We start from the raw sequence: 25973 nt of genomic DNA, 5'->3' as shown, positions 1-25973 counted from the left end.
GAATCGAGATTCAAGACTCCCGAGAGCAGAAGAGCAAGACAACCACGATATCAACTATTTCATGGCGAACTTGCTCCTGGCGCGAAGACTGGCACCGAAGTACCACAGCAGCCACATGCCGAGGACGCCGCCGCCGAGCAAGCCGCCGAGCAGACTGATGCCGCGGCCGATGCCGAGGTTGACGTAGAGCGGGTGGGCGAAGATGACGGCGCCGGCGGCCAGCGCGGAGCGACAGAGGTCGTTAGCGGCGAACAGACTGGCGGCGTAGGCCGGGTAGGTGAGGGGCAGGTACATGAAGATGCACTGGAAGACGATGAAGGCGCCGACGGCGTACAAGGTGATGCCGATGACGCTGACGATCCAGTGGATGTCGGCCTGGGCGGTCCAGCCGAACCAGAACATGCCGGCGGGCATGAGGGTGACGGCGAACAGGGCGGGGACGAGGCGGTGTTCCTGGGCGCGCAGGCCGTTCTTCTTGATGTCCGGCTCCAGGTACCAGTAGACGTAGGAGCAGTAGATGACAATGCCGATGACGCAGCCGGCCACGATGCAGGTGAAGACGATGCCGAGTTGGCCGATGTTGAAGCCGTACACGCCGAGGTAGACGAGCGGGAAGGCCTCGAAGAAGGAGTAGTAGATTCCTGTCGCGCGACCATGGTTAGCTTCGGAGGAGGAGTGGCCAGGATGATGAACGAGACCGGAGGAGAAATCCAGTGCTCAAGGTCAGATCAGAAAGAGTTCACTCACCATAGATCAGACTGGTGTAGACATTGGTGAAGAAGACTGCTGGGTCTTTGATGAAGATCTCAATCGGCTTCCATAGCTGTTCGCCGGCAATCTTGCTGAAGCTGAGGTTGCCTTGATCGATCTCGCCTTGAGACTTGAGGTTGGGATTGCCAGTGAGCTTGCGAAGACGTTGGGCGCGTCGGAGGAGGATGTTGTTGGCGCTGGTCTCGGGCATGGAGATGAACATGAGGACAAACACCGGTGCCGCGCCCCAGAGGACTTCCCAAAGGGCCCAGCGCCAGCCTTTCACCACCACACTGAAGCCGGACAAAAGAGGGCCGACGGCTGGTGCGCAGAATGCCGCTGCGACCCAGGCAGTCAATGCATAGGGAAGCTTGAGGAGTCCGTACTGTAGTTGACGTCGTCAGTAAAGGCTTCAATCCCGTTGTAGTTGACCTCCAGCATGAACCATCAAGAACGAGGGAATGGAAGAACAAATTTCACATACCATATCTCCCATGGTGGCGCCACCGGTGGCCAGACAGGGACTCCCCATGAAGCCTGTCAAGAACCGTAGGATCAAAAGCGTAGCATAGCTGTCGGCCAATGCTGTTGGGACGCAGAGGATGACGAACAGGCCAAACGAAATAACATATGGAATATTGCGCCCAATAATTGGTATCTCTGATAGGGGCGAAAAGAGCTGGTTGCATCGTCAGTTGATTCGTCCTCCTCATACGGATTCAGGCAAGCAGAGCAATACATACCATAGGTCCCGTGCCATAGCCCAGAACATACATGCTCAGACCCAATGCAGCCTTGCTCGTCCCAACCCCGAACTTCTCCATGATCTGCGGTTCCGCCGAGGTGTAGATGGCACTGGCACAGTAGACCGCGAAAGTGTACATCCATATGACTGAAGAGACCCATGCCTTTTTCCAGCTGTTCCAGTTTTGCGGATTGGCCGAGTCGTCCGTGGTATACCAATCCACAAGGATGATGCCGTCGGCCGTCCTTTGAGGAGCGATTATGCTGCTCTGTTGGCGCTCGATGGCCTCTTCTTGTTCCACTTCAAAACGTTCTCTCGAGAACGGGACGGTCCGCTCTCGGGTAATTGTTCTGGTCGTGACAACCCCGATGCGCGAACGCGCAGAGGAATGAGAGGTAGGGATGGTACTGAGTCCTCCGCCTTCAACATCGTCACGGGTCACGAAGGACTGCGGCGGCAACAGGGCGTCTGGAGTGGCAAGGCTGCCCAGATCGGCTTCGATTTCTTTCTCCTTCTCAGACAAAGAAGTATCCTCCCATGGGATCTTGAAGTTAGGATCGTCTTCGGGGAAGGCATAGACCTTATTTCGTGTGACGAACCGGAGGATCTGTCCCAAGGGAGAATCCTGGATGACGTCTGCCATTGCGTTGCCCATTGTTGCGAGTGCTTATGCTTCTAAGGCACCTATGGAGCCGGCGAGAGTATTGTAGGAGGAGGCAGCAGAATAGTGGCTTGGTTGATCAGGAGGACTTTCTGAAGGAAGGCCATGGCTTCCTTCGGGGCGTACGGAGGCATGATATATAATATGCGTCGTATTAATCACCCCTAACAGCAGTGGCTGGTCCCCGCGACATGTGGAAGTCGAGATCGGCTGCAAAGCTGTTCCACTAATTGTGTACATATACCCAATGACGACGTCGAAAGAGTGCCTCTGAGGCATCTTGGTGACATTGTTCTGCCCGTAAGGCAAGGTTCGGGGACATTCACCTTAGCAAGCACAACTGTCAGCAACACAACAAGGCCACCAAGGGCGCGCTGGGTCGAGGCTTGTCGAGTCGTTGGATGAGAATGCTCAATCAGTGCTACCAGACACGGACATGTCACGTGCCGGGGGTGGAAGGCTGATCAGTCAGGAGGTGATCAAGCTTTACCGACAGACTTGTGCAGGGGTTGCTCGTAAAGTAATCCAATTGCAGTAGTAGTTGACAAGTAGCGGCGCGAAGCAGGGGTTGTGGTTGTTGATGAATCAGTCAAGTCGGACAGATCAGTAATCGGCCTGTAAAAGCAGCAATCAGGCTTCCAGCCAGGATTGATTTGCAGTACTGTGTATGGAGGATGTCGGGGAACCAAACCAACCCCCAAGTTTCGAAAATGTCTCGTAGTCAGGATCCTCCCCGCCGTGTAGCGATCAAATGAATAGTGATCTTCACCAATGATTGATGGCCGGCGCAATCGATGGCCGAAGCAGGCAGCAAGATACGTCCGTTGACGGCCATATGTCAGCAAGGCCATACTGTGCCAAATCTTATGAATATCGTTTTAATGCCCTCAGTGACGTATCGCAGCTGTCGTAACTCGGATTCGTCACATAGTCTGATGAGTCTGAGGTTCCAGTGCAACTCCGTCAATTGGGAGCCACCCACACTGGACATAAACCTGCCACGATGGAGTCAATCCGGGCCCCCCGACGATGTGAAGCACTCAGCAAAGTGGTGTTGTCGGTGGAGCCGATTGCCATAGTGTGAAGGGCTTCGGCCTGTCCTCAGTAAAGAGATAAGGAGGTATGAACCCATTGGGAAGAACCACGACTTCGATTTCCAATCTCACGCCGTGTCGTTTGAAGAGGGGGGCCAGTTCGTTACACCTGTCGGTCATTCTCTGCTGAGCCACTACAACCTGGCTGATATCATAGACGCTATCACCGTCATCGGATATGCTGAGTGGCAGCTCCTCGTCGTCTTCTCGATAGTACTCGTAGGAGCATATCAGGTTCTTCAACTTCGGGACCCCATGTCTAGCTTTGTCCCTCACCAGGCAGGTCTCGAAGGGAAGCCAGACCCGTCGGCGGGCGTGGAACGGAGGTCGTTCGCCAAATGGAATGCCAAAGATCTTGAAGGTTTCTAGGTTGGGTGGCAACCTCCGCCAGGTGCCGTGGTCGCAGTTGGTTCGGAGCCTGACGAGATTGCCGGTGCGGACATCCAGGTCGAGCTGCTTCATCGCATGGAACGCGGTGAGATTAAGAAAGCACCCTGGGTAAGTGATGTTTTCAAACCCTTGCCGCATGTACCCCAGAGCCAAGGACAGGTGCTCGAGGGTGTTGGTGCAGTGCTCGGATAGTGCGTCCACGAACGGTTGCGGAGACACGTTACCGTGCAGGCGACTACTCCTAGCACTGAATATGCCATCGTAGCGGATTCCCTCACTGATTTTGAGCGATTTCAAGGCTCGAGGAAAGCTTAGGAGAATACCTAGAGACGGCGAGAAGATGTCGCATTCTTCGAGGTGTAAGTGTTCGAGGTTGGTTGACTTGACCAGCGTGTGGTCACCTTGGAACGGTGTAAGCAGCCTGTCGGGGAAGTCGGTACTGGCACAGGATATGGTAAGGGACCGGAGATTGGGATGCAGGAAGAGCATAGGATATCTGGTCATAGAATACATTTCTTTCTGACCGTCCACGAAGTGCAGAGTGCCTGGGATGGGTCAGTCCAGTTCGAGAACGAGCATCTCGCCGTTGGCTGGTGGGGTGGCCTACATTCTCGCAGGTTTGGAAGTACTCTATCCGCCGACTTGGGCACCACGGCTGAGGCGCTCTCGAAGATGCGCTCATATCTGTCCTGGAGACTGACCCATGCCACCCTCTCTTCCGGGAACTTGGCATTACAATCGGGGGTTTCGAGGCGTAGGATTTGAAGGTTGCGCATTTGGGCCATGTGAGGCGGCAACAGGCTCAAGCCTTCATCTTCGCCGAACTTGGTGGAGACGAGTAGAGAGCGGATCCAGGTGGCACGGCGGGGATTCGCTTGTAGACTGGCCGACAGAGCGGCGGCTTGTAAGCCATTGAGAACATGGATAGTGTGGTACAGGAAAGGTTCCGCCAGGCCGTTGAAATGTTTGCAGACTTGAACGGCATGGCGCAGGCCCGCAAGATCGAGGAAGCCGAGGATCGTGATCAGGATCTCGTCCGGCAGGTCAAGGAGGAGCAGAGAAGGGGGAGTCGGCGCAATCATGATGGACGAGTTCATCAGAAGGGCACGATTGCAGGCCCCTGTTACTGAGGTGATGAAAAGACAGGCATGTGGAAGGGTGAGATGAAGAAGGGGGGACTTGTGATAGATGGCGGATGTTTTGATGGTTGAATGATTCAACGCGACGTACAGAGAGCACAGATAGACCATCAACCTCAATCCAAGGAGCGACGATGTCATTGCAGCCCCCCATCCGCAGCGCAGCATCCACCGGGCAAACGGTGACGCCAGGCCTTAGGAGCCTCCCTAACCAACGCCTAAACCTAAGGAGCTTCCACTAAGAGAACAGTCATGCTAGGAGCCTCTAACTAACCTAACAGGACTTAGGCGGCGCCCCTCAGGCTAGGGAGCTCTGCACGTGAAATGCTTCAGGCAAGCCCCGGGCACTAGCCCCTTAGCCCCCTAGCCCCCAGCTTATAGCTTGCCTTAAGGCTGGAACATTGATTACAAGGTAAAATAGCACCGCTTGCCTTCCAATACTCTGTAATCATGACAGTGCTTCGAAATCCAACATCAAATCCGAGATATTAACCAGCAAGTATTAGACTGCCGACAAATCCAAGACGCCTTTCATTGTGCAAAGGCGCCCTCGAGCGAGAAAAAAAAGCAGGCACTGCAGGCCATTCAGAAGGCTGTACTTACGAGGCCGACATTTACTATACGGGGGCAAAATTTCTTCCCACCACTCGCCTGTTTGAGTCATCTACCACTTTCCGCGTCGACGAACAGCGAGAGTTGATTTTGGAGTGTCAGGCGGCGTCTTAACACCCGTGATTCACCTTACCACTGGCAGTGTGGACATATCGAAGAGACGAACATGTCCCTGACAGAATCGACGCCCGAGGCCGCCGCCCGAGCGGCCTCGATTGCAGCGCGGACTCTGGCCGTTCTGCCAGTGTCCGACCGCAATGAAGCGCTCACAGCGATGCACGACGCGCTGCTCGCCAACAAACAAGCCATCTTAGCCGCCAACGCGCGAGACATGACTCTGGCCACGCAGGCCTCGCAGTCCGGGCACCTCAGCCAGAGCGTGCTGAAACGGTTGGACCTGTCGCGCCCCGGAAAATACGACGACATGCTGTCCGGGATTCTGGATGTGCGCCGGCTCGACGACCCGATCGGCAAAATTGACTTACGCACGCGACTGGACGACGGGCTGGAGCTGGAGCGGGTGTCGTGCCCGATCGGCGTGCTGCTGATCATCTTCGAGGCGCGGCCGGAGGTGATTGCCAACATCGCCGCGCTGGCCATCAAGTCCGGCAACGCGGCGATCTTGAAAGGCGGGAAGGAAAGTTCGAACTCATTCGAGACCATTGCGACCGTCATCGGCACCGCGCTTGAGGCTACAAAGGTCCCCAACGCCGCCGTCCAGCTCGTCAAGACGAGAGACGTTATCGACCAGCTGCTCGGCCTGGACCGCTATATCGACCTCGTCATCCCCCGTGGCGGGAACGAGCTGGTCCGCTATGTCAAGGACCACACCAAGATCCCGGTTCTCGGCCACGCGGACGGCCTGTGCAGTGTCTACCTGCATCGCGACGCCGATAGGGATGTCGCTGTGAAAGTCGTTGTTGATGCCAAATGCGATTACCCGGCGGCATGCAACGCCGCGGAGACGTTGCTGGTGCATGAGGATGTCTTGAGGACGGTGTTGCCTGCTGTAGCGGAGGCTTTGTTGGCCAAGGGAGTTTCATTGCGCTGTGATGAGAAGAGTAAAGCCGCTCTTAAGGAGTCGTTGGCTCCCTCGTCCGCGGTACTCGTGCAGGATGCCACCGAGGAGGACTTCAACACCGAGTTTCTGGATCTTGTTATGGCCGTCAAGACTGTCCCGGGGTATCCCTCTGCCTCTCAGTCCACGACCAACGGCGATTCGGGATCGGTCAGCGGAGACGACACGTCACTCGAGCTGGCCATTGCGCATATCAATACCCATGGCTCCAAGCACACCGATTGCATCGTCACCGCTTCCTCCGCGGCCGCTGAAAAGTTCATGTCTGCCGTCGACTCGGCTGGCGTGTATTGGAACGCCTCGACTCGCTTTGCAGACGGGATGCGGTACGGATTCGGTACCGAAGTCGGCATCAGTACCAACAAGATCCATTCTAGGGGGCCTGTAGGCCTTGAAGGGCTTACAATCTACAAGTACAAGCTCAGAGGGCACGGACAGACAGCCGCCGAGTATGGTGAGGGGAAGGGCAAACGGAGATACAAACACGAGAAGCTTGCTCCTTGACATGCTTCCATGCGATGAGCCTTGTAACGAAGCGGTCGGTAGCATTATGATGCTTGGAGTCTGGTGGGCTGTAGATATCAAGACTAAAAACGTCGAACTTTGGAGTTCAGAATGAATGAGGGATAACAAAATACAGCATTCCAGATACGCGAAAAGTTGATGACAGCAATGGATAAAAAGGCGAATCCAGCTACGGGAAATGGAGCGGTTCTTTTTGAATCAACATTGAAATTTTGGCCTTCGTCTCAGAATTCTTGATTGATCGTAACCATGCAGACCTCGAAGACCAGGTCACCTCACACGATCGGGTTCATTTCGAGGAGGTGAGTGACACACGAGCCGAATGCTTTTCCTCTTTTGCATCTCCTAGAGAGAAAAAATCCTTCGTAGTCGCCCTGCCGTCTTCGCGCTCAAGCCGTGCGCCAGTCGCTGCACTACACAAGCCAGTTTGGAACCACACCGTCTTTTGGCTAATCACACCACCTCGCTCCTCACTAGAAAGGTCGAGAGTAAGATGATAACAACCACCACATCCACCCATTTACACCTTGAAACCCTTGGACCGTCTTCGGCCTCTGGCGCGCTCGAATTTGCGACCCTTGCTCTCGACGTAGGGCTTCTTGTGACTGTGGGGTCCGAAACCGAAGTGCTTGACGGCCTCACGGGCGTTCTTGGGTCCTCGCAGCAGCACGACGTTGCTTCCGGTAGGGTGTCTCAGGGCCAATTGGTCGAAGGTCAAGCACTCACCGCCGGCCTTCTCGATCCGGGCGCGGGCAGTCGCTGTGAATCGCAGGGCAGCAATGTGCAGTTCGGGGACAGTCAACAGACGGTTGTCGTCGGTCACGGTGCCAACCACAGCGATGGTCTTGTCCTTGTACGCCTTTTCTGCCGAGGGGGTCGCTACTTTGCTGACGATGCGCGAGATCGACATGGGGGGGCGGTTGATGCGGGACATAAACAGGCGCTTGAGCACCACCTTGTTGAAGTTGGCATCGGTTCGGCCTGTTTCAGGTAAAATTCAATTGTCAGCCAACAAGTCCTCTGCTTTTCTCTCTGGCCGTTCTCCTTCGCAAATAGCCTGCGCTGCTGAGATTGTTGGTTGTCAACGTACGGGCAAGGAAGCGATACAGCTTCACCAAGAGCTTGAGGTAGACATTGTCGCTCTTGGGCGCCTTGCGGTGGCTAGCCTTGACGTGATGGCGATCGAGGTCGATACCTGGTCGACAAGAGTCAGTGACACTGCAACGGCAGTCTGTAGAAGAGCAGTCCCCGTACCCATGATCGCTGTTGTCGCTGGTGGTGGCTGTTTGAAATTGATTGAACGTCGTCAACGACACACCGCACCTGAAATTTAGAGACGAAAAGCCACGAAGTCGTGCGCTTGCCAAGATTTGTGATACGCTAAACCGGTTTCGAGGGGCCGCTTGGCCAGGTACCACGTGACTGCCTAGCGGCAACGTTGGAAAAGGAACCTTGGCTTATCTTATCAAGCACGTGGGATCGGCAGCCTTGAAATTGAACGAGATGTACGTACCTTAGGTACGGTTAGCCATGTTTCCAGCAACGCTTTCACTTCTTGTTTATCGGATGGTGCCGTGGACTCGTATGTCTTCCGAACAGGAAGCCGGTACGGTGGGAGCAATGAACGCAGTACTAGAAATTGGGTTTATCTGAAAATGCTCAATGGTTGATGCCTGCAGCGCCTTGCTACTACTAATCAAAGTGCCCCCTTCCGTCGTTCTAGTCTTGTCGCGGTGACCCTCGACTCCATGAATGCCCGGATGCCCTATTTATCAGGCAAGTATTTAGTAGCCGTGTGAGCACAATGGTCCGACCCGGCTGAGGGACGCCGTTTCTGCATGATCATAGTCTACTGGCCCCAATTCTGCGAAAGATCCTCCTCCTCTCTTTGGAGACTCACGGTCGAATGGTAAAGTTTCAGAGGGTGACATCGTCGGGGCTGTCAGCATTTGCTGACTTGCGTACCTGTGTCTCATTTTCATAACTGTTCCATCACAGGGGATCTTCCTTCTCGGGAGCTAGAGCAACCAAATAGTCTCTAGCAATCTCAAAGCTCAACCAGCTGCTTGCCATGCTGGGAGCCACTTTGAGTAAGTTGGGCATAATCCCTTTATAAAGACCTGCGACGCCCTCTTGGGTGACGATAGTCCTGATCGCATCCCACAGTGATTTGTATCTGTAACCCATGCCGGACATCGAGTTGATCTGGAAACGTCGACGAAGCACATCGAACGGATATGTGAAAGTCTGAGCCACCGCTCCAGATATGGCTCCGGCAGCTAGTTTGCTGTACCAAGCAGGGTTCTTCTCCCCAGGCTCTGTGAAATAGGTCCTGATCGATTCATAGACCATGAAATTGAGTCCAACGTAGGGTGCCACACCTGCTACAGTTGGTATGATGCCGCGGTAAAGACCAAAGACGCCTCCTTCATTTTTGTACATTGTGACCATGGTCTGCCACATGCCTGGGAGTTTGCCCTCTTGCTTTTCCAGCGCAGCAAATGATGCTGACTGTATTGACAAACGCGTGCGCACGATATCAAGGGGGTAGGTGAAGACAACGGATGTTATCCCAGCCAAACCACCGCATAAGAGCCGACGGATGGGGTCAAGGTCGGCGCCTGGTGATGGTTCCGCGAAGCGTTTGTAGATGCTGTAGCTGCCAAATTGGACAGCAGAATAGGGGACAATGCGTACGCAATTTGTGCCATTTCCCCTCATGAATCCTCTCCAGCCCTCATCTCTGTACATCTTCCTAAGAGCCTTGGCAATAGACATCTTGTATTCATTGCGACCTGCGTCTTGCACTTGGTATAGAATCTTTAATCGTTCCAATGGTGATACAACGGTTCGGGATACAGCGCCTGCGATGCCTCCCGCTATGAATGCGGCTGTGAACGGCGTGGAAACAAATTCTCGCATCTGGAGGACGAAATCGCTGGTGGCCATAGTTGCAGGGTTCTACGCTTGTCAGAAGATGACTGTACATGCCTTTGAGCAAACTCACCTCTGGCAAGCTCGTCAACTCGCGGAGCGAAGTCGAACTTTGCCCATTGTTACCGTTGGCCGTCACAGAATCCTTCTCTCCAAGACGCATGATTGCGATGCGCACTTTGCGCCAATCCCTGCGGATCAAGGCACGAAGCCGATTGTAACGATCTCGAGGTAGCCAGTAGCGAGTGTAAGGGTGTGACAGCAATTGCTTTCCCGGTGCTGAAAGATAATTCGGTGTCCATAGAAAATCTCAGGATTGGTGTTTGCAAGACAGCATAGTGTATGGTATGATATTCTTTCGGCAGTCAACGCTGCAAAAATCTTCCTAAGGTGTGTCGCCCCAATGTATTTCAGCTTCTATGTTATCCAGCTACACCGGTAGATTCAACGGAGGGTGGAATATGTGATGGTCGACTCGGACGAGAGGATGGCGCAGCACAGGGGGAAAACAGGGCAAGTAGATGTAAGGTGGAACGGTAAAACTGCGGTTGTGGATTTTGTCACCAACACCTCAGAGTCAGGCGTATGGGGAATTCAAGTGATATAAGTGAGTCTCAGGTGTGAGAGGTTCCTTGTTGCACCCGATCCTTTTCATCTGAGACTTGCGCTTCACTGCCACTTATCACACGAGCAACGACTGGCTCCCTGAGTCGACGGCCCGCCAAGCCCCTATCTAGTTTTGGATTAGCTCCATTTTTGCGCTGGGTCAGGGCGCACCTGCGGTTACCTACTACCAGTAACCTACCTAACCATCTCTGGGAGAACGAACGCCTTCTCTTTTTCCCACTGCTACTTGCTGCCTCTTCTATCATCCATCAGCTTCGATTCCGCCAACCCCAGATTGCAATATCCGTCATTTGCAGCATTGCCGGACGACCGTTCTGTGTCCAAGGCATCTTTGTGCACGACTGACTCTCTGCCGCATTATCTGAACCATTCTGCTCGCTGCGACCTGACCTCGAAACGATCATGTCTTCTCGCTCTGGAACCACCCTCTATGTCACCGGCTTTGGTCACGGTACTCGCGCTCGTGACCTCGCCTACGAGTTTGAGCACTATGGGCGGCTGGTAAGATGCGACATTCCAGCTCCTAGGACCGCCTCTAGCCGACTGTAAGTTGCAGCTTCTTTGTGCGCGATTGCATGGTGAGCTGACGAAGTGGTGCAGCTTTGCCTTTGTGGAGTACGAAAGCCGCCGAGATGCTGACGACGCCTACCATGAAATGCATAACAAGCGGATCGGAAGGGATGATGTTCTGAAAATCGAGGTAGGAACATTCTCACGTATCTAATTCTGTTCGCGGCTTACCATATTATCTAGTGGGCTCGTACTCCTCCGTCTGCTACCTGGCGCTACGAAGCTGGTCGTGGAGGCCGTGAACGTCGTGACCGCACTCCTCCTCGTCGAAGCTACCGTTCCCCGTCACCCCGCCGCCGTGAATACTCTCCTCGCAAGGATGATCGCCGTGACCGCGACCGTGATCGCGAACGCGAACGCGACCGCGATTACGATGACCGACGCCGCTCTCGCAGTCCCGCCGATCGTGATCGTGACCGTGACATGAAGGACGACCGAGACCGACGTGATGATGACCGCGAAGCAGCCACAAATGGCGACGACCGGAAAGGTACGATGGACATGGACACCGATGCTGCCTGGAATTGAAGCTGACACCCGCATCAGCCCTGGACTCGCCGCCCCCCGCCCACGATGAGCTCGATACTGCAGAGTGATGGCAAACAGGCTTTACTGCGGATCGCTGCCGCGGCATCAAAAGCAAAAGTGAAGACTTTTCGAGGCACAGGAAGTGATAGGTTTTCCTTTATTTCTGCTCTTGACAGTGTTGCTATGGTCTTTTGACAGCAAATTATGACCCGAAGTGCTCAGGGAGCAGATGCTGGTGGCTGAGTGACCTAACATGAGGTTAGAACCGATCTCGAGCTCTCGGTACAGGCACGATCCTGTAGAGCACGCGGGTTTCCAGATCAACCATTACTTCGATAGCGTAATCGATCGAACCTTCGATGCGAACGATCCGACGATATCTGAACAACTGTGCCGCCGATCCTCGCTGCTTCCGTTCCCTTCGACACGACTTGACTCTCAGACATCGTTTCTCCTCGTCCAGTTTTATCCCTTTTCTCACACCGAAATCGAAACGTTGCCGTCCGGTCCATCTACCACATCCGCTCGATCCGCCCTCGCGACCCTTCGTTTTCGAGCCTCTAGCGCTACGATCCTGCCGCCTTCGTCGTTCCCATCCTCCATCGCGCTTTTACTACCGTTCTCACCAAGATCATATTTTCTTTTCCACTCTCTCCGTCTTCATCCTTACCTGATGCCACGTCCTTTCGCCGCAACTGTCCCGCAGCTGCAAGCCCTCAGATGTTGGAGCGGCATCGCAACTGTAAGTCATGCAGCAGCCTGGTAGGTTCACTGATTTTCGTACGTCGTCCCGGATATTGTGGGCACGTATTCAACGTCGAATACAACTACCTATGAATTACCATTCTCTGCCAGTACTATGTGCTCACCTCCTATAATCCAGTCAATTTCATAAATCGTTGCGGTATAGTAGACCACGTTTCATTGGAATGAATGAGCAACCTTTGGCTGGTGTTGAATGGTGTGCGTCCCAGTGTTTGCGCCTTTCTCTGCGATAATGCTAGTTGAGAACCCAACCACAAAATATCCTCGATACGCCTACACTTTCGGGCTCAGTGCTGCAGCCTCGCCCGCCTTCTTCACTGACAACCTATTGCAATTTTTGTTGACTCAAGACCCACGTCAGTAGGTCGACCTTGGTCACCACGGCGACTGGTTTCAATACCGGCCCGTTGGAATTGCCTGTAGTCTCGCTGGGATCTCGTTCAGTGACGACAGCTGCACTTTGCCATTCCAGGAACTTGTTGAGAGCACTCAGGGGAGTGTCAACGGTTATCTCGACGAATTCCCTCCTCTTTGGGCGCCGTTGCGGGCGCGACTTGGTCTCTTCACCGCTATCCTTCTCTGACAATTCACTGGAGAAGAGAGTCTCCGACTGAGCTACGATGTCGCTGATATCTCGGGGGTCAACCGTCACTTCCGGGATTTTGCTAAAGTCGAACATGACATCCGAGACCGGAGAGTTTGGAGTGGCCCGCCCGTGGCTTATCCGTGACAGAAGGTTGCCCAGCGTGACCAGACCGACAAGCCGGCGGCCTTTAGGTGCTAGGACGGGTAATTGATCGAAGCCCTTCTCGCGCATTACTTCGATGGCAGCGGCGCAAGGAGAATCGGCAGTCACAGTCTGGACAGGCTTGAGACGTAACGAACGCACGGTTGCGCCAGCAAAGGGGTCATTCCGCTTCTCATTCTCTTGCTGGGGCGACGCTGGCTCGGGAGGTGGGGTGGGTGGGAGGAGGTTGTTGGCTGCCAGCCAGTCGTCGTCGACGAATTTGGACAGATACGACCTGATACTGTCAGGAAGTATGACCACGATAACATCGTCCTTGCCGAGTTTCAAGTCTCGTGCTGCTTTGACCGCGGCAGCGACCGCCGAACCGCTGCTCCCTCCGACCAAAAGCCCCTCCTCTGCAATCAGACGGCGGGCGTAGTGAAAGGACTCCCTATCGTCTGTCTTGTACCACTTGTCCACGACATTCCGGTCCAGTACGTCGGGGATGAAGTCGTAGCCGATTCCTTCGACCTTATATGGCTCATTCGCGTGTTCCTCATTCAGCTGGGGAGGCAAAGCAAGGATTGACCCTTGAGGGTCTGCGGCAATGATCTTGACGTCTTTTTTATGTTTGTGTAAGCCTCTTGCCAGGCCAGTGATGGTTCCTCCGGTTCCAGCTCCGGCAACGATGGCGGTAATCGTCCCCTTGGTCTGCTCCCATATCTCCTCGGCTGTTCCCAGTTCATGTGCCAGTGGATTGTCCGGATTGCCGTATTGATCGAGGATATGAGCATTGGGTATCTCCTTTTCCAGTCTTTTTGCAACACCGATATGCGACTCTGGACTATCGTACGCTGCCTGGGTCGGCGTGCGGATAATGGTGGCGTTCAACGCTTTCAGGACGGCAACTTTCTCTGCCGACATCTTCTCGGGCAGGGTGATAATGGTCTTGTAACCTTTCACTGCAGCAACCAGGGCCAGGCCTATGCCACTTAACGTGCATGTTAGTACTACTGTCTCTGCTGGCGCGTGCTACCCCGTAGGATGCGACTTACGTGTTGCCGCTCGTAGGCTCAATCAACGTATCACCGGGCTTTATGCGGCCCGACTTCTCTGCTTCCTCGATCATGCGTAGGGCGATCCTGTCCTTGACGCTTCCACCGGCGTTAAAGAACTCGCATTTTCCGTATATCGTCGCTTCGATGCCAAGGGACTGAGGGATCTTTTGCAGCCGAACGAGGGGTGTTTGCCCGATAAGTTCCAAGACTGACTCGTGGGTGCCGGTGGCCTGGAGGCGACCATTGACAGAGGTCATCTTTCTTGGGTTCGACGCAGGCGATATTACGGGAAGGACTGTGGTTTTTTTCTCAATACTGTACTGTGCGATATGTAATAAACTGAAGGAAGATTCTTAAAGCGAGTCGAAAACAGAGTTACTACCAAGACCCAAGACAGCATTCCGACAAGCAATGGCGTGAACATTCGCAACCCAAAGATTTGCCCACGCCGACGATAACCGAAAGGTGGCGCGCAGTCTGTAATCCGCCGTAGTAAATGACGTTTTAACTCATAGAGGGAATGCGCTGCCGTAGCCTCGATTCTTCTCGCAACCACCTTCAGGTTGTGTCTTGCTCTGATGCTACCACCACCAAGTCGTGGAGTGGCCGTATCTCTCTGCATACCTAGGTAGGTACGAAGGTTGCTGTCAACAAGAGGAGCTTTGCCCGTACTGCTTACACAGCTAGGCGCTGACCACTGACGACCTATCAGCCTCACACAAGGTACCTTAGGTCCTAGTAGGTGCCCTACCGGAGATATCTACCTATAGCTTGTCCTTCCTCGTATTATGTGTGCAACTCACCTTCAGAATTGATATACACTATCTATGGCGAGGCCAAGTGTGTATACTCGAGGTACAACACCTCTCGGTTTTATCTTCTGGTTGAAAAGGCCGGATCTGAAGCCTCTTATCTCCCCATGGATCGACGTGGGTCTCCTCGGTCAAGCATCCGGCGAGCCGGAGCGGACGCACCTCGGCTGCTCCCTGAGAGATGAACAAGGCCGTCGTCAGATAAGCTGAGGACTGCAGCAGCCTCAACCCTCCATTCCAAGACCTACCACTACTCTGTTCTTTTCTAGATGCTGACTGGATCAACGGCCACGCCTGAGAGCCTGTGACCAACACGATGGGAAGCGACAATGGCGAACCGGAACTGCTCTGGCAGCCTCCCAAAGGCAAGACGATGCCCATGGATAAGTATCGGTTACACGTAAATGAAAAGTACAGGCAAGACTTGAAAGACACAAAAGACCTGCAAAGATGGTCTGTTACTCAGCCTCATGATTTCTGGATCGATTTATACGGATATCTGGAGCTCGCTCCCCCATTACCGAGAACGTTGAAGCACGCATACGATGATACCGTCCCAATGAGCAGCGTCCCACCATTTTTCCTTGGGCATGATATCAACTATGCCGAAAACATACTCTTTGCTAACGACAACCCGAATGCCGTTGCGTTGATCGGGATAAGGGAAGGGCAGGACATTTACAACGATAAGGCGGAGGTCGTTACGTGGGCCGAATTCCGAGAAAAGGCCCGGCAGGTTGCCAGCGCTCTCCGACGATGTGGTATCAAGAAGGGCGACCGCGTCGGCGCCCTGGTGGCGACGTCCAGCTGGGCTGTCATCCTCTTCCACGCCGCAGCCTCCATCGGAGCAATCTTCACCTCCATCAGCCCCGAGCTAGGGGTGGACGGGTGTGTCTCGCGACTGAAGCAGGTCACACCAAGTATACTTTTCGTCGACAGCGATGTCGTATATAAAGGCAAGACAGTTTCAACGGCGCAGAAGCTCGATGATATACTCCTCAGGCTCGAAGGATCCATCCGACCCCAGGTCATTGTCATACCTGTCACACCCAAGCAATCCAAGTTCCCGAGCATCCACGACTTCCTCCAGAAATCGAACCCGACCGATGAGCTTACCTTCACCCGTGTCCCCTTCAACTACCCTCTCATGATCTGTTACTCTTCTGGGACGACAGGAGTGCCGAAATGCATAGTCCACCGGCACGGCCTGATCATGCAAGTCAAGAAGATCTCGGTCCTTCACAATTCCTTGGGACCCGGGGATGTCATCATGCAATATTCCAGTACTTCCTGGGTTGTCTTCTATATCATGTGCGGTCATCTGTCGGCCGGTGCGACGCTGGTGGTATACAATGGCAGTCCCCTATTCCCGGACGCGAAGCAGCTTCTCCGGATATGCGAGAGGTACAAAGTGGCGTTCCTAGGCGCATCACCCCGGCTGTTTCTGGAAATCGAAATGTCCAAAACAATCCCCAAGAGAGAATTTGACCTGTCAGCCTTGAGGACGGTCTACACCACAGGCGCACCGTTGTCAGTTGAACAATACAAATGGTTCTACCGTGTATTTCCGTCTGCAGTCGAGATCTGCAACGCAGCAGGGGGGACTGACACAGCCACGTCCCTCCTCTCTCTGGATCCATGCGGGCCCGTCTACGCAGGTGAGATGCAGGTTCCAGCTCTAGGCATGGACGTCGACATTCTCGATCCCGTCACTGGTGAGTCGATCGCACACACGGGAGAGGCTGGCGAGATGGTGGTGCGCAAGCCGTTCCCCAGCATGCCCTGCTTCTTCTGGGGCGATACAGACGGCAAAATCTACAAAGCCGCGTACTTTGAGCGGTTCGACAATGTCGACGTCTGGGCCCAGCATGACTGGCTGAGCAAAAACCCGAGGACGGGAGGGTACACGATGCACGGTAGGAGTGATGGCGTTCTAAGTAAGTTATTCTTCAACCCAATGGAAATTGTCGGATGTGTCTTGTTTTGCTGATATGAAAAACGAGCAGATCCTTCGGGCATCCGCTTCGGGAGCGGCGAGATCTACGCGATTGTCGAAACGCATCCTTTCACGGAGTATATCAGCAACAGTCTGTGCGTGGGTCGGCGAAGACCACAGGACTCGGACGAGCAGGTGTTTCTCTTCCTGGTCATGAAGCCGGGTTACAGCCTGACCCGAGAACTGCGAGCACAAATCAAATCGGCGATCCGCAATGGGCTGTCTCCTCGGCATGTCCCCAAGTTTGTGCTCGCTGTGCCTGATATCCCGGTGACAATCAATGGAAAGAAAGTCGAGATTGCTGTCAAGAGTGTGATCAGTGGGAAGGATGTGACGCCGAGCGCTACAGTGCAGAATCCAGACACTATTGCTTGGTTCAAACGGTTCCGGCTTTTAGAGAGCGAGCCGGCAGATGCCAGGCTCTAGTCTTCCACACACAGGAGCGGGTGAATGGGTGGGATGAGGAGGGCCTCATGGTGGTCAATAGACTGAATGCGGGCGCCATAGAGAGTGACATATCAAAGAAATTATATTGCCTGCGGCCCCTGCTGCTAGGTCATACATTCGTTTCGAGGACTTCATGCGTGACGGTGACGGATTTGTCTCTTGCGGAAAGCTTGTTCGCCTGGTAAGTTGGTGTTGGTTCGAGATGCCACCCAGTCTGCTCTGCTCAAAAGGATGTGGGATCAATACAGGCCATCAGGAGAAATGGACTTGACATGGACACACTGCAGTCTACCTAGGTAGATACTAAAGTACCTATGTAGATAGACGGCAATTTCCTGCAAAACCAAAGCTCACGGATTGTCGTGCCCAACTTGAACTTTGCAACCTCTTGAATGTACCTCAGCCTCGTCTTGATGCCGCGGATAAATAATTTATACCTTGATTTTAGCACCTACTAATAATCTCTGGGCTCGCGCAGGAGATGCTGGTACCTGAGATAACCGAGAGCTGGGGACGCTTGCGGAAGATTTGCGGCTTGGCCCAGGGGTTCTAGGCGCCTCCTTAACCTCATCAGCCTGATGCTCCAGCCTATAGTGAGCCTCCTGGGGCTTAGGACTCCCTAGGCTGCCCTAAGCCCTGCTCGCCCTCTAGGCTTTCCATGCTGGCGCTCCGATCCTCCCGCATCTAAGATACCCACCGGCCTTTCACCTACCACCTTTCTTTCACCTTCGTGTTGCCAATATGAAAAGTACACGCTCTTCTACCTTCAATGTTCCTTCGAACCCAGACGCCACAGACCGTTCTCTTCCTGCTGCTCGGACCTCGATGACCATATTGCAACACTCGAAATGCACAGTCATTTACAGCTAGCCTCAGTCTTACAGTCGGAAGGTCCTCGCTGTGGCTATGGAGCCGCTGATAGAGCCGTCAGGTCGTGATGAGGAGGAAGCTTCCATCGGCCACGATGAAGAATACCAGCTTCTTCCTATGAGTGTGCGCAGAGATCGCGCCCCTTACAACCTTCGAGTGGATAACGACGATGAAGCGCCGTTGCTGCCAGATTTCATGCGCGCGATCCTCCCTCGGGCTCTGCAGAATATCCTCCAGGCCGTGAATCGGTGGGTGCGAGGACCTCGTCGCCCTGAGAAACAGCATATTACGCCACTCCCATTGACGCCGCCGCCATGGTTACAGGACAAGCTGAGCATCAAGCGGCAGGTTGTTTTTGTGACTGCGACGTTTCTGGCATGGGCTATCTTCTTTTTCACTGTGGTGTGGCGATGGTCTCTACTGCCTGACCTCCCCGGCTACGGCCAGCCTCGTTCGATCCGGTGTATGCAACAAGCTTGGTGCGTTCTGCCCTCGCCATTTCCTGCCGGAATGCTCCTTCAGTGCTGACCAGGGCCAGGTCAATCAACGACAACTGCGGTCTTGACGGGATAGACTGCCGTCCCTTTGCCAACATAACTTTTGCGTTTCAATGCTCCCCTGGCTGTGCGACCCAACAAGTCTGGAACCCTCATACAGTGGGTGACCAAGAACTTGTCTACCAGCAGATGGTTGTCGGAGGCGGCTCACTTGAGTCTTCGTCTTCATTGATCTACCGCGCCGACTCAAGCATCTGCCAGGCGGCGATTCATGCAGGCGTGCTTACCGAAAGTCGCGGAGGCCCTGTCGTCCTGAGACTAGTAGGTGAGCACACTGGGTTCCAAGCTGTCGACCGTAATGGAATTCATTCTGTTGGCTTTGATGCCGGCTTCCCCAAGGCTTTTGCATTTGTATCCTTGGGCAGCACCGAAACACGAGGATTCGACATTCGTTGGCCAATGCTCTTCTTCTCAGTGCTCATTACGACTCTCATCTCCATCTTCACAAGATCTACTGCTGCCTTCTTCACGCCAATATTTACAATATTGTTCATGCACGTTAGCTTTGTCTCGGACAGGCCGGAATTACCCTCCCTTCCAGAATTGTTGTCTGTCTCCGCGGAACGATTCTTACCAGCATCGTGCGCTGCATTCTTGATCTATTTGCTCTGTGTTCGTCGGCAATTGTCGGACCTGACCTCTCAAGCCGACAAGACCGTTCTGTGGCTAGGAGCGGCATGGTTTGGGGCGCTCGAAAACTACACCCTGGATCACCTCCCGATTCGACGACTTACTCCGAGCGATCTACGTTCACAGCCAGGCGCTGTCCTTGCACTTACAACTATAGTGGTCCTCATCTTGTTCATCGCCATTGGCCAGATATATTACCTCCGCCGTGAGGGTCGTCTCATCCGATACCTAAAAGTGTACGCCCTTCTTGCTGGCATCCTGATCGGTGCTGCGGCCATTCCATCCGTTCGCTTACGCATTCATCACTACATTTTGGCTCTGCTACTGCTCCCTGGAACAGCTATTCAGACACGACCCAGCCTGCTATACCAAGGCCTTCTCGTGGGACTTTTCATCAATGGAGTCGCACGCTGGGGATTCGCATCAATCTTACAAACGGACGCCGCACTCCGTGATGCCGATGGACCCTATGGATCTCCTTTTCCGAATGTCACAGCGGTCGTGACTTCAGCCTCGGCCGTGGATTTTCATTGGACTTGGCCCCCAGAACCATACCAAGGACTGAGCGTGCTGGTCAACGACGTGGAGCGATACAGGTGGTCCACCGATACTGCCGAACTGAATTACACCTGGACCAATAGTCCCGCACGACACAGTAGAAGCTATTTTCGCTTCGCGTATGTGAGCGATGGCCATGCTGTCGATTATACTAGAGCTGGAATCTGGGAGTTGGATGGCACGTGGAACACAACTCTCTGGGATCTTTGATAGCATTATTATCTGGCTGTCGGATCTACGTGCACGTCCAATGTCGCGGAGACCTGGCTTGCGAACAGCCGCCGGAATCGACATATGATGGCCTGGCGTCTCAAAGTTCCTGGCAGAACTCATCCGAGATTGAGGCGACTTGGTCACCTGTCAATTTGAATACCCGTCCACGACAGCTAGCACATCTCCAGAGCATTCACAACGCGGAGCTACAGGAATAGCCATCTCAATTATATAACAAAAATTACTTTACTAGACAATGTCAGTCCAGAAGTCCAATCGAGCCTTGGGTCTAGCCATGGTGTGATTGATCCACGTGATTCTCCATATCGATCGATGGCGTGCCTCGCTGACAGACTCGCGATAGCCTCGGAATCACGTCTTCTCACTAGCACCGCTTTCTTGCCAGCCAACAAGCCACTCCTCCCAAACAGGCTTGTCAGAAAAGACATATCTCAAGTGAATGGAAGAACCATTGCACCGCACCATTCTAGTAGGCCGCAACCATGGCCAGTTCTTTCCGGACTTTGCCCATCATCGACTTCCAAGCTCTTCAGGACGAAGAACAGCGCTCTGAAGCGCTTCGAGATCTAAAGCATGCCCTATTCAGCGTGGGATTTTTGTACCTTGCGAACACCGGACTGGAGGTAGGTTTCGACAAATCTAGGCAAAGCTACGTGCCACCAACATGTTACATGTAGGGTTTAATCAAGGAGACGCACGAAGCACTACCGGCCATCTTCGAATTGCCCGACCACGTCAAAGAAGAATGCAACATGATCAACTCGCCTTCTTTCCTTGGTTATACAGCCCTGGGCGCTGAGACGACGGCCAAGCGAACAGACTTACGAGAAGTATGGAGGACACATTCACTGCCCGCCTGATGCCCTCAGACAAACACTGACAACCTTAGCAATTCGATTTTGGGAGTCCAGTGGAAGCCATTTGGAAGCCGGGTGATCCCATGTGGAAGCGGTTGCAAGGACCAAGCCAGGCACGCCTTCATGCGCTTCTCAGGATGAAACTGGTACTGATGATGAGTAGTTTCCCAACGACGAAGTAGCGCGCCTGGTCAATCGTTACATCCATGAGCTTTCTTTGCTCTCCAAAAAGTTTCTGCATTGTGTCGCCGAATGCCTTTCGCTGCCTGAAGCCACATTCGAGCAGTTTCTGGGTAGGATGGATCGTCTGAAATTCGTCAAGTATCCTCCGGCAGAACCCGGATCTCAAGGCGTCGGCCCGCACAAAGACTCTTCTGGCCAATTTACTTTTCTATCGCAAGATACGGTCGGTGGCCTCCAGGTTCTGAACAGGTCAGGGGAATGGATTGACGCGCCACCCATCGAGGGCACTCTTGTTGTCAACATTGCACAGGGGTTTGAAGCCATAACTGGCGGGCGGTGTCCGGCAACGAGCCATCGAGTCATTGTGAGTGTCGATTCGATCCGATCCCAACGACTCCCTCTGTCCTCACCTGCTGACCCTCCAAGTCGCCCACGAAAACCACGCGCTACAGTGTACCGTTCTTCCTTGGAGTCAGGCTAGACCTCACCCTCGACCAATTGAAAGAATCTGCGGCAGATATTGTGCGGCAGATACCTGGGTCTGCGGACAGGACAGTCCCTGCCGCCGAGGTCGCCAGCGAGTTTCTCTCTCCGCTTTATTCCTGTGTTCGTCATCCCTTCCTGGACTTCGCTGTCTCTGTACTTACCGCTAGTAGTTTGGGGAGGCACATTTGAGAAACCGCATCGTCAGTCATCCGGATGTTGGGCAAAGGTGGTATCCAGATCTCTATGAGAAGTATTCTCAGGTCGTTTAGAGGAGTGGCCATCGAGATTCCGATGCTCGTACCCCTGAACAGATAGTCAAACAAATTGCTGCTTTAACCTTCGCTACCCGCTAGTGCATGATGTTCGTACATACCTCCTACTACCTACATGTAGTACTAGTAGTACTCAGTATCAAAAGCGGCGTCAATTAGACACCAAATCTTGGCGCTTTGGACTGCGCGCCGTGACGGTCCAAGTCCTAGTTCTAGGAGTCGCAGATGACAGAGGTGATGGATACACTGGCACCTTAGACACCGCATGCGCAGTGACAATTGTCCTCTTTTTCTCATTACCAGTACTACTAGATGCATGCCTGCAACTCACAGCTCGCATGGTAGCTGTCCTAACCTGCATGCTAAGGTGTTGAACATTGTCCTTCGACAAACAGACATAACCGTGGACATGGCACGATAGCCCCGCGACACACCTCTAGTCCGTGACCAGAATCTGGCGACTTTTACGGCAGACTCGCCGATCCTACCAGTATGGCGATGAACAGGGTGAAAAGCGCCTTTGCGCCTCCCAGGAAGGGAGAAACGTTTGAGCTACGCGCTGGGCTTGTGTATGCTAGATCTCACACTCTGTGCCCGGACAACGAATGCTGACCAGACAATGACAGATCTCAGTATGCCTACGAACGGTGAGCCACATCAGACAGGGTCCTTACGATATCCAAATTGACGCCTTCTACAGGAAAGAAGCGATCCAGAAAACAATCATGGCAATGACACTGGGGAAAGACGTCTCCGCGTTATTCCCTGACGTGCTCAAGAACATCGCAACATCAGACCTTGACCAGAAGAAGTTGGTGTATCTATATCTGATGTCAGTGCTACCAGTGCAAAGCAAGGAATGATATACTGAACGTGTGCTTAGGAATTATGCGAAGTCACACCCTGACTTGTGCATTCTTGCTGTCAACACTTTCGTCCAAGATTCCGAAGACCCTAACCCCTTAGTCAGAGCCCTGGCGATTCGAACCATGGGGTGCATCAGAGTGGACAAGATGATCGATTACATGGAGGAACCATTGCGAAAGACACTACGGGACGAATCCCCATACGTTCGGAAGACGGCTGCAATCTGCGTGGCGAAACTTTTCGACCTCAATCCGGCCATGTGTCTTGAGAATGGCTTCCTGGAGACATTGCAAGAGTTGATCGGTGATCCCAACCCTATGGTGGTAGCCAATTCAGTTCAGGCCCTGGCTGAGATCACCGAGTCCGCTCCCGAAACCAAAGCCTTGCAGATCAATCCAACCACATTGAAGAAGCTGCTCATGGCGCTCAATGAATGTACGGAATGGGGTCGGGTCACCATCCTCAACACTCTTGCGGACTATAAGGCTCAAGACATCAAAGAAGCCGAACACATCTGTGAAAGAGTCGCTCCTCAGTTTCAACATGTCAACTCGAGTGTCGTGATTGGTGCCATCAAGGCAGTTTTCATGCACATGAGATATCTTCCGTCGGAAAGCCAGAAGTCATATGTGAAAAAGATGGCACCGCCCCTGGTCACTCTCGTGTCCTCGGCTCCTGAGGTGCAGTACGTGGCTCTGCGAAATATCGACCTCCTGCTACAAAAACAACCAGACATCCTCAGCAAAGAAATTCGAGTCTTCTTCTGCAAATACAACGACCCTCCCTACATCAAATTTCAAAAGCTCGATATCATGGTCCGCATCGCCAACGAACACAACGTCGATCAACTGCTTGCCGAACTCAAAGAATACGCCCTGGAAGTGGACATGGACTTCGTACGACGGGCGGTTAAGGCGATTGGACAGGTGGCGGTCAAGATCGAGAGTGCTAGCGAGAGATGTGTCAATGCTCTCCTGGATCTCATCAACACCAAGGTCAACTACGTGGTGCAGGAAGTCATTGTGGTGATCAAAGATATCTTCCGCAAATATCCCGGCTATGAAGGCATCATTCCGACGCTGTGCAAATGCGTGGATGAATTGGACGATCCTCATGCGAGGGCGTCGCTTATCTGGATTGTGGGCGAGTATGCCGAGAAGATCAGCAATGCTGGTGATATCCTTGGTGGATTTGTGGATGGCTTTGCGGAAGAATTTACCCAGGTAAGATGTGTACCGAATGCTTCCTACACTTTTGCTGACAGCAACTAGACCCAGCTTCAGATTCTCACAGCAGTTGTCAAGCTCTTCTTGAAGCGGCCCCAGGCTGCACAAGGACTTGTGCAGAAGGTTCTCAACGCCGCCACCGCCGATTCCGACAATCCGGATATTCGTGACCGAGCCTACATCTACTGGCGGCTCCTGTCCAACACGAGCGACCCCAACGCCCCCAAAAACATTGTTCTCTCTGAAAAGCCGCCAATTAGCAGCACGATACAGTCTCTGCCACCCGCACTGCTAGATAGATTACTGGCGGAGCTCTCGACACTGGCATCAGTCTACCACAAACCTCCTGAGCAATTTATTGGACAAGGTCGCTTCGGCGCCGACGCAGTCCAGCGGGCTGCCATCGAAGAACAAATGCAAAACGCGAAAGAAAACCCTCTGGCAGCCGCGGCCGCTGCTGCTGCGGTACAGGGCAAGGCTCCGGGAACACAGAACAACATGGAGAATCTACTAGATATTGATTTCGATGGGGCTGCCCCTGCTTCAGCCTCCGAAAATCCTACGAATGGTCTCTCGGGCCTGGAGGGTCTTGCAGGGACCCCTCAACGGGTCGAATCGCCCTCAGTCGGTCAACCTGCCGCTCACACCAATATGGATGATTTGCTTGGTGTCTTCGCTAATGGGGGATCGTCCTCCACGACCAGTGGTGCACCAGGGTTCGCAGGCATGTCGGATAGCGATATCATGAATGGCTTTGCCTCGATGGACCTGTCGTCGTCCCAACCGCCCCCTCCACAACAGCAACTGAACAATGCGAGCGGCAAAAAGACCAACGAGGATCTATTGTCCCTTTTCTAGTCGTGTATATTCCAGCGGGGAAGGTCGGCAGTTGCTAGAAGGCTTGAATATTCATGTAACGAAATTCAAACAATGTCACCATGTACTCTGCAGCAGACTCTGGAGCAATCATGTCTCTTTTGAGCAAACCGTTGGACACTCCGCAACAACAAACATAACCTAACCTTGATTCAGGATCGAACGATACCGATGCAGCACCACCGGACACGCGACATATCACTTTGGAGCAGCGAATGGTCCGGTGAGTGTGAGACTTTGACCGAAATGAGTGGTGTCAAAGACTGCTCCTTGCACCAAGGATGAAGAATGGGATTTGCAACGAAACATGAAGCCTGCTCATCAAAGGTTACTCCAAACATCACCTCACGCTCAAGAATACTATTAAGCTGATCTTTGAGACTTACTTTCGCAGTACTCCAAGCTGGCAACACCACGACACTGCGACCAAGCATTGGGCTTGACCGTTCGTCCTGTTCGGTGCCCCAAGTTGAATGGATCTTGACTGTTCTCATCACTGTTGGCAACCCTTGATAAGGCGCTGTGGTCAAAATAGCCACATAGCAAATAGAAGTCTGCCGCTCTTTCCTTTGAAGACAATCACTGCGCTTGTCTTGCTGTTTGGACCTTCCCACGCAGGCTTCCTTTGATCAACGTCCCCCAAGCGGAATATGGTCAATTCTGCGCGACACCACGATGTCATTCAATCATGTGGTTACGGGCGCGGTCACCGCGGCGATATCTGTTCAAATTTTATCTTCAGCTTGTCTATCTTTGACTTTCATTTTCCCTTACACTCTTTCTCTTCTTTGTCCAACTTACGTCCTCACCGTTGTATGGTGAATTGATGAAACTTGGCTCCTCGCTGAGTCCCCCACCCGACACCATGTCGAACGAAGATACTGAAAGAGACAGAGCAG

General features: G+C 53.3%; 11 protein-coding genes across 11 annotated transcripts; 6 read left to right on the top strand and 5 right to left on the bottom strand.

Annotated features, from left to right (window-relative positions):
- Nucleotides 1-54: 54 nt before the first annotated feature.
- Nucleotides 55-2150, bottom strand: A1O1_03095 (uncharacterized protein; the record flags this gene model as incomplete). The annotated part of the gene is made up of 4 exons (XM_007724002.1): nt 55-641; nt 748-1135; nt 1235-1429; nt 1494-2150. The coding sequence occupies 4 exons, from the start codon at nt 2148-2150 to the stop codon at nt 55-57; spliced, it is 1827 nt and encodes a 608-aa protein (XP_007722192.1).
- A 1046-nt stretch (nt 2151-3196) lies between these two features.
- On the bottom strand, nt 3197-4722 carry A1O1_03094 (uncharacterized protein; the record flags this gene model as incomplete). The annotated part of the gene is made up of 2 exons (XM_007724001.1): nt 3197-4185; nt 4248-4722. The coding sequence occupies 2 exons, from the start codon at nt 4720-4722 to the stop codon at nt 3197-3199; spliced, it is 1464 nt and encodes a 487-aa protein (XP_007722191.1).
- An 835-nt stretch (nt 4723-5557) lies between these two features.
- A1O1_03093 (glutamate-5-semialdehyde dehydrogenase) lies at nt 5558-6973 on the top strand (the record flags this gene model as incomplete). The annotated part of the gene is made up of 1 exon (XM_007724000.1): nt 5558-6973. The coding sequence occupies one exon, from the start codon at nt 5558-5560 to the stop codon at nt 6971-6973; it is 1416 nt and encodes a 471-aa protein (XP_007722190.1).
- A 541-nt stretch (nt 6974-7514) lies between these two features.
- Nucleotides 7515-8252, bottom strand: A1O1_03092 (large subunit ribosomal protein L18e; the record flags this gene model as incomplete). The annotated part of the gene is made up of 3 exons (XM_007723999.1): nt 7515-7975; nt 8085-8189; nt 8249-8252. 3 exons carry the CDS (start codon nt 8250-8252, stop codon nt 7515-7517), a joined length of 570 nt encoding a protein of 189 aa, XP_007722189.1.
- Nucleotides 8253-8986: 734 nt separating this feature from the next.
- Nucleotides 8987-10091, bottom strand: A1O1_03091 (uncharacterized protein; the record flags this gene model as incomplete). Its single annotated transcript, XM_007723998.1, has 2 exons — nt 8987-9955; nt 10002-10091. 2 exons carry the CDS (start codon nt 10089-10091, stop codon nt 8987-8989), a joined length of 1059 nt encoding a protein of 352 aa, XP_007722188.1.
- Nucleotides 10092-10957: 866 nt separating this feature from the next.
- A1O1_03090 (uncharacterized protein) lies at nt 10958-11653 on the top strand (the record flags this gene model as incomplete). Its single annotated transcript, XM_007723997.1, has 3 exons — nt 10958-11100; nt 11156-11255; nt 11309-11653. The coding sequence occupies 3 exons, from the start codon at nt 10958-10960 to the stop codon at nt 11651-11653; spliced, it is 588 nt and encodes a 195-aa protein (XP_007722187.1).
- Nucleotides 11654-12743: 1090 nt separating this feature from the next.
- On the bottom strand, nt 12744-14460 carry A1O1_03089 (cystathionine beta-synthase; the record flags this gene model as incomplete). The annotated part of the gene is made up of 2 exons (XM_007723996.1): nt 12744-14136; nt 14201-14460. The coding sequence occupies 2 exons, from the start codon at nt 14458-14460 to the stop codon at nt 12744-12746; spliced, it is 1653 nt and encodes a 550-aa protein (XP_007722186.1).
- An 871-nt stretch (nt 14461-15331) lies between these two features.
- On the top strand, nt 15332-17437 carry A1O1_03088 (acetoacetate-CoA ligase; the record flags this gene model as incomplete). The annotated part of the gene is made up of 2 exons (XM_007723995.1): nt 15332-16952; nt 17022-17437. 2 exons carry the CDS (start codon nt 15332-15334, stop codon nt 17435-17437), a joined length of 2037 nt encoding a protein of 678 aa, XP_007722185.1.
- A 927-nt stretch (nt 17438-18364) lies between these two features.
- On the top strand, nt 18365-20283 carry A1O1_03087 (uncharacterized protein; the record flags this gene model as incomplete). Its single annotated transcript, XM_007723994.1, has 2 exons — nt 18365-18807; nt 18867-20283. The coding sequence occupies 2 exons, from the start codon at nt 18365-18367 to the stop codon at nt 20281-20283; spliced, it is 1860 nt and encodes a 619-aa protein (XP_007722184.1).
- Nucleotides 20284-20789: 506 nt separating this feature from the next.
- A1O1_03086 (uncharacterized protein) lies at nt 20790-22102 on the top strand (the record flags this gene model as incomplete). Its single annotated transcript, XM_007723993.1, has 6 exons — nt 20790-20930; nt 20985-21137; nt 21197-21323; nt 21347-21711; nt 21774-21953; nt 22004-22102. 6 exons carry the CDS (start codon nt 20790-20792, stop codon nt 22100-22102), a joined length of 1065 nt encoding a protein of 354 aa, XP_007722183.1.
- A 728-nt stretch (nt 22103-22830) lies between these two features.
- Nucleotides 22831-25056, top strand: A1O1_03085 (uncharacterized protein; the record flags this gene model as incomplete). Its single annotated transcript, XM_007723992.1, has 3 exons — nt 22831-22937; nt 22989-24195; nt 24244-25056. 3 exons carry the CDS (start codon nt 22831-22833, stop codon nt 25054-25056), a joined length of 2127 nt encoding a protein of 708 aa, XP_007722182.1.
- Nucleotides 25057-25973: the final 917 nt, after the last annotated feature.

Source organism: Capronia coronata (genome assembly GCF_000585585.1).
Source record: "Capronia coronata CBS 617.96 chromosome Unknown acBCG-supercont1.2, whole genome shotgun sequence".
Taxonomy (NCBI): Eukaryota; Fungi; Ascomycota; class Eurotiomycetes; order Chaetothyriales; family Herpotrichiellaceae; genus Capronia; species Capronia coronata.
Note: the sequence above shows the minus strand (reverse complement) of the source record. Positions and strands in the feature narration are given on the sequence as shown.